At 36.0% G+C, this 7,500-nt stretch overlaps 1 protein-coding gene across 2 annotated transcripts in view; it reads right to left on the bottom strand.

Annotated features, from left to right (window-relative positions):
• LOC144973692 (N-acetyllactosaminide beta-1,6-N-acetylglucosaminyl-transferase-like) overlaps nt 1-7,500 on the bottom strand; it is a 70,110-nt gene that overhangs the window by 40,581 nt on the left and 22,029 nt on the right. For both annotated transcript variants that reach the window (XM_078916486.1, XM_078916485.1), the window contains exon 3: nt 5,538-5,962. In XM_078916486.1, coding sequence (XP_078772612.1) covers nt 5,538-5,962 — 425 coding nt within the window. The remainder of the gene's footprint in view (nt 1-5,537; nt 5,963-7,500) is intronic.

The following is a 7,500-nucleotide window of genomic DNA, read 5'->3' as shown; positions in this document are numbered from 1 at the left end:
GCAAAATACTTAACACGGGTTGCCCGCAAGTCTTTCTCTGCCGTGTGTCTTTTTAAGTGATGTCTTAATGTGTTTTTGTTGTTGTTATTAGCTGAAGAAGCGTTTTGAGCTCGAACCGCTCCTTGCCTGATAGTTTGTTCCTTTTGGAAGCGGTGATATTCATTTTTGTATTATATTGTGCAGAATTTTGGTCCAGTAGTATGACACTCGCCTCTGGACCTGTAGGTCTCTGATTCCAGTCTCCCTGTGGGCGATGGGAAAGGCTGTTTACTTCCAATCTCTCACCGTACAGGTGTATGTAGAAATTGTAACAGACTCTTACATACATTGTCTTAAGTGTTAATTGGATTCAATAGTCTGATTACACGTCCGCCCAGCAACCAGTAGCTTGGTTCTAAACAAAATCGGTACTTTTTATTGTTCATGCTTGCTAGAACTTTTTCACATGTCATGTGATCAGAATGTATAAAAGTCAAAACATGATCAGATTTATAATGTTTTTCTCCTCTAGATACACTTTTATGCTCGTCGGGCGTCCGCCATTGATCCGATAGTTTAGAACCAGTTACTAAGTTACTATGCGACATTACGAGGGAAGTGATGTCACGACTGTTGAAGCCTATCCTTGCTATTTATTAAGACACTGGGGCCAACGTACACGATGTCACAGTAACGATTATTCACATTTATTTAATTTAAAAGTTTTATTTTAGTAAGAACTGAATTCATCTCACTCCAGTTATATTTCGGTAGGCTTAGAAAAACTTTACCTTCTAATATTAGATCATCTTTCCTTAAATAGCCTTCCCTTTGAATTAATTTCAAATTAGTGAATACTTTTCGTTCTATCTTCTATCACGTAGCCACTTATTATAAAAACTGATAGGTCTAATATTCCCCACTCACTTCTCTCTACAATCTATGCCCTGACGGCCAGACCACTCCACTCCTCATATTATATATGTATATTTAAAGATTTTTATCTTACTCTCGGGACTTTGTGGAATACTTGATTAATTTTGATTTTGGCCTTGATAGACGCCGGAACTTCTTTTATCACCTTTGCCAGTTCAATCACTGTCAAGAATGTTTCAAGCCTGAGCCCGTCGGAGGAATAACTACAACCCGTCTCAACTGGAAGTGGAACCCCACAAGTCTGTCCGCCATATGTAATATTATCATAAGATACGTAATACCATTACATTTCCATTTGTAACTGTGATCACCATTCATTTATCAGAAGACTCATTTAATTAAATCTCATCTTTCTTTTTATATCATCTGAAACAAAACATTATCTGTTCTTCATTTTAGAGTAACTAGTAAATTCTGGGGGCCTTATTCTTCACATCTTTATTTTATGCATAGTCGAGTAGCTCTTTATTCATTTAGACTATGACAAGGCTATTAAAGGAAAGATGATATAATATTAGAAGGTAAAGTTTTTCTAAGCCAACCGAAATATAACTGAAGTAAGATGAATTCAGTACTTACTAAAATAAAACTTTAAAATAAAATAAATGTGAATAATCCTTGCTGTGACACACGATTCCCCCCCCCCCCCCCCCCCCCCATTTCCCTTTGGGGACTTTCTCCAATGTTTTTATGAAAGAATTTGTCCTAATGCACAACGTTTTACTTGTTATGATTTTTTAACGTATCGCCTATACAGAGTTATCACCCTTCAACTGTCACAGGATGAAAAAAACCGATCATATTTTTCTATGATGAATACAAAAGAAAGCAAGTGTTTCGTTTGAGACTTACCATTGAAAGCCAATAAAAAGAAGATAATCAATGAGTATACTTTATTTCGGTCTTTATTTCATGAGTTATATCAAAACCTGCATCGATGCGAGTTTTAACGAGCATCATTACAAAAAGACCGCGATAAAAGACATAAATTTTAGCTTTTTATCTGCTTTAAAAAAAAAAAATCCATAATTCACTAAGCTATAAATTGACATTCATTGCCGCTTTGCAGAATAGAAAACCTTCCACAAAGTAAATCAATCAACACATTGGTTTTTAAAATAAGGTCATTTTAGATTATTAGACTGTATGTAAAAAATTGCTGTTCTTATCGTCATATCACCATTATCTTTTTCACCCTGGGTCGTCAGGGTATAGGCCACGGACAAACAGTTTCCATTCCCCTCTATCTTGAGCTAACTTTTTTATTTCGTTCCATGTCGTATCACTTCTCTGTATAGATAATATGCAGATGACGTCACTCATGCCTTTGTTATTGTTTTTGCCATCCGCGTTTGTGAGTTGTTCTCACTAAACTGTATTAACCAGACTATAAAAGTTCATGGTTACACAGAGTTTGTGTGTTGGTCCGTTATACTTCCGGATGGCAATGTTGTGAACTCCTTGGCCAAGCGCATTCTATCTATATAAGCTCTTTTCCACGTCCCTCGTGCCTTCCCCTTGATCTCCTGCCCTGAGGGTTCTAGTCCAATACTTTCTTTGTTATAGTAGAGTCATTCTTTCTAAGGATGTGTCCAATCCACCGCCATCGTCTTCTTCCTATTTCCTCTCCCATTGATTTCTGCTGTTCTTTTCCAAACTTCTTCGTTCTTAATTCTATCCATCCATTTTATTCTAAGTAGCTTACGCATGCACCTGTTTACGAAAATCTGTATCCTCCTTGTGCATGCCTGCGATGCATTCCAAGTTTTACGTCCGTACAGTAGGACTGCCTTCACATTGGAGTTGAAAAGTCTTAGCATTAGTCAAAGGGAGAATCTTTACGTTCTCCAAACTCTGTTCAAAGATGTGAATGAAGCCTGTGCCTTTCCTATCCATGCTTTCACCTCTGCTTCCGTGCCTCCATCTTTGTCAATTATACTCTCGAGATAGCAGAAAGTGTCGTCAAGTTCCCGATCTTTTACTTTGATCTACTCCCATTGACGCAAACCTATCCTTAAGACTTTGCAGGGTGAATTCTTAAACTAATGGATTCCGAGAGGCTGTTTATAATAATTGTGGTTTTTGCTTGCATCTGTTCCTGTGTGTGTGACAGAAGAGCTAGATCATCTGCAAAATCTAGATCATTCAACTGTGTCTAGGGGATCCACTGTATGCCATTTCTTCACCCTTTGGAGATTTCCTTCATTAGATCATTCCTTGCAGGCAAAATTTAAGGCGGGTTGCAAGGTGGCGATCTGTTCAGAAGGCTGAAATGTTCCCACCATCGTTTAGATTCAGCCTATTTTCTAAAATAGTTTTCCAATCTTTATCTTTGACTGGTACCAATTGTTTCCCTTATTTTCGATCAAGTGTCTTGGTAGTTTGATAAAGGACCCCGAGGTGTCCTTCTGTCGATGTCGCCTCTGTTTTCTCTTTAAGTCTGTTCATGAACATATTTTTGTGTGCTCCTTCTTAGCCGCCTAAGCTAGCTATCTCTCATGTTTAAAAAGTGGTAATGATTGTTTTTAAGTAGTCCACGGAGCAGGAGTTTATCCCGGTTTCTATAGCGTGAAACGGACAATAGCAATTGCCAGATTTAATAGACCCAGTTATCCAAACACTGCTGGGGGGATAGGCTGGTCAGACAAAATCTTGACTTCACCCCTGATTTATCTCCTTTGCATTTGAAATCTACCAACTGGGCTATCAAGACCCCCACTAATGAAGACATGGCAATGTTTCATTAATCTTTTCCAGTCCTTTTAAATCGACATTTAACTATTACATAATATTAAGAATATACGATGTTATTTTAGGCTCCTCAGGGGCAGCGTGGCTCAGTGGTACGGTCTTTGTTTCGTACCCGAAAGGTACCGAGTTCCATCACTCGCCGCTGCGTTGTGTGGCCTCGCCCTAGCTCACTTAGCGGCGCTGCTCTGCGGCTGATGCCTGGGTTATTTTAGTCTTCCCTTGGAATAGACCCTAAAGACAAATTTCCCCTTGGGGACGAATAAAGTGAATTTATTATTTTTTTTTAAAATCTTAAATAATATGATATGATATAGTCGAAAATACTTGAGCCGCTTGCATAATTCCTGCAAGATTAGTTTGTATTTGTTATCTTCTTGTTAAACACATGCTAGACAATGAAAATGTAATCTTTGCCTGTTGAATGACATTACACAACTTAAAACTAGTTCAGCTCATAAATTTATGCCGTGTATGCAAATCCAAATAACATATCTATATATTTTCCGGCTATAGAGTCACGGTCCTTGATCATATTCCATCACTGAATGGCTAGACATTTATATAAATTGTTGTTTTTAAAATCGGTAGATGTTGTTGAAACCCATGAATGAGTAACCCTGGAGGTCCAGGCATGTTTGATTTGTTGTTTTTTTTTAACAAGATAGTTGAGTCCTTGGAAAAGGCTCTTACTCATATTCTCTCATCGTACTCAGGTGTAAAATGAATACAAGGCCGTTAACAGCGTTGTCTTCGTCGGAGAAAAGTTGCAATGTCGCCTAACAGGCACCATGTATCGTTCCACGTGTTATGTGTGTGTGTTCTTGTTGGTCAGATACCCTTTGTACCCACGTTTAGTGGATATTGCGCTATATAAAAGCTCACGTTTTTTTAAACGGAAAAATTGTGAAAGTAAACACAATCTTCCAGTTAATAAAATCATATATAATAGGGATGTGTGTTTCGTTTATTTTTTGTCCCCTTTCCCCCTCTCTTTTTGGGTTTTTCCCCGAGCATTTAAAAAATAACATGCAGGTCGTAAACTGGTTAAGGCAGGCCGCGTGGGCTCTCTCGTACTCTTGAAAAACATATATTTAGAAATTTGGAGTGAAGTCCCAGGTTTGAAAGGTTTTGCTAAGACGAGGGTCATTTAATACGATCGATATTTGAAGGACGAGTTTTCTGTCCAAATTTCTAAATATGTGTTTTTTTCAGAGCACAGCAGTGCTGACTGTACTTATACCTGATTGCTACAAGTACATAAAATGAAAGTTGCATGAGTTTCAAAATATCGGCTGTTGTGATTTTAATCTTAAATTATTAAATATTTTGAAGCATTTGAATTGCAATACCTGTTTTAAAAAAAAGTTTTTTGATGGCTATGTAATCAACTTGGGCGAAAGCTTCATTCGAAATCCCAAAAGCCAATAGGATGGTGAAAAAAAAATATAACTGCATATTTTTATTATTTCACGCCATGTCAGCGATAACAAAGATAAAGATTCCAAACGTGATATGCACATAGATAAAGGCTTGAAAAATGTCAATGTGGTCTTAACATTGAAGGAGTTATTGCATATATTAAATTTTCACATTGCACTTTTTGTGCCAGGCGGTTTATAGGTAAACATTAATATAAATAAGCTGCTTGCTGAACATAAATCAAGCAAATATAAAGCAGTTAAACATTTCAGGCTCAATCCCTTCTTAGCAAAGAGCAATAGAAAAAATGAATAATTGATGTTCTATTGTTGTTGGCCGAGGAGGAATTTGTGCCTGAAATATTTCTTTGAGATATATTTTACTATTTTTGAATCTATTATAAAATAATATATCTACGATTTTCAAAATGATTTTAGCTATTTTTGGCTTACCTGGTCAAAATCCTGGTGAAACACAAGAGAAAAGGACAGAGGGAAATCTAGTTCTTCCTGCAATGGCGGTGGATATCTATCCAGCCCGTAGACGCTTATAAAATTATCACAATCCTCATCTGCGTCTTCTTTGATTTGCTTTACTTTCCAACGAGGTATATCCTGTTTGAATTTCACATTTTTTGCTTTTCCTAGGAATGCATCCTTACAGCTGGATTCCTCCAAACCTGGGAGACCGACATTGTGTTGAACATTCATGGGGCCGTGGAGGTCCAGCTGTGAAAAGTTCCGGATTCCATTGTTGTAGATTTCACGAATTGTGATACTTCTGGACATACTGTTGTCATCATCGGCTGTTGGCGATCCCCTATTTGTTAATACAAATGCAACTATAACGAGAAGAATTAGGAAGACCGACCATTGCTCTGTGAAATAGAAGTTTCAGAGTTGTTAAAGTTTGAATAAGACATTACTTTCAACAGAAATTAAATTGTGAATAAAAGAAAGCAAAACAAAAAGGAAAAGAAAAAGGAAACAAAATAACAACAACAAAAAAGACCAAAACCAAAACAAACAACCCCCCCCCCCCAAAAAAAAAGGACCAAGCCCCACCCCCTAGAAAAGAAAAATAGAAATAAAACAAAAAAGTTTAATAACCAGTAATAATAAGACAGGACACATGTAATATTCAAGGTTATTTTTGTAAATAAATACAAATGTTCATCACCCAGATTTGAAGTCAAGACCCTAGATTCAAAGGCGAGTGGCTTCCAACCACACGACCGTTTGGTCTTATAAATGTTATAGATAGAATGCGCTTGGCCAAGGAGTTCACAACATTGCCATCCGGAAGTATAACGTACCAACACACAAACTCTGTGTAACCATGAACTTTTATAGTCTGGTTAATACAGTTTAGTGAGAACAACTCACAAACGCGGATGGCAAAAACAATAATAAAGGCCTGAGTGACGTCATCTTCGAACTATCTATAGGATGGCTTGAAATTGCAAACGAACTTTAAATTTTTGAACTGATCGCCAATGTAAAGGTCAGCTTTACAAATTAAATGTTGAAAGTATTTTTTTTTTACATAACAGTAATCCATGGAAAACAATTGACCTGACTCGGCTCTTTGTTCTTGTTTTTAGCCAGTCATTTTTATGAGTAGTTCTCACTAACTTCTATCAATCAGACTATAAACGTTGAAGGTAACACACAGTTTTGCGTTTTGGTACATTATATCATGTTGCGGATTGCTGTGAGCTTTTTGTCTAAACGCACAGCATCAATAGTGGACCGGGTTTTCTAAAGTTTTGTAAAGCGCTTTGAACACGTTAAGTGGATATTGCGCTATATAACAGTTCAATTTTTTTTCTATCTTTCTTACGTCCTTTTTTTCTTTGTTAATAATAATAATAATAATAATAATAATAATAATAATAATAATAATAATAATAATAATAATAATAATAATAATGATAACAACAATAATAATAATAATAATAATAATAATAATAATGATAATAATAATAATAATAATGATAATAATAATAATAATAATAATAATAATAATAATAATAATAATAATAATAATAATAATAATAATAATAATAATAATAATAATAATAATAATAATAATAATAATATGGTAATTTCAAGATTGTTGTCCTGGAAGATTTTACACATTTTTTTCTTTATAATTTCAGTCTGCCTCGGTCTTTTATTGCTCAATGCGAGCCCGTCGTCTCTGTATAGTCCAATGTCTATAGATAGTATGCGATTGGCTAAGAAGCTCACAACATTGCCATCCGGAAGTATAACGGACCAACACACAAAACTGTGTGTATCCATGAGTCGGGTTAATACAGTTCAGTGAGCATTACTCATAAACGCGGATGCCAAAAAACAATAACAAAGACCTGAGTGACGTCATCTTCGAACTATCTCTATCAAGATAGTC

This window comes from Berghia stephanieae, chromosome 5 (assembly GCF_034508935.2).
Source record: "Berghia stephanieae isolate SIO BIC M18660-M18661 chromosome 5, UCSD_Bste_1.3, whole genome shotgun sequence".
Lineage (NCBI taxonomy): Eukaryota > Metazoa > Mollusca > Gastropoda > Nudibranchia > Aeolidiidae > Berghia > Berghia stephanieae.
This window is presented reverse-complemented; position numbering and strand designations above follow the sequence as displayed.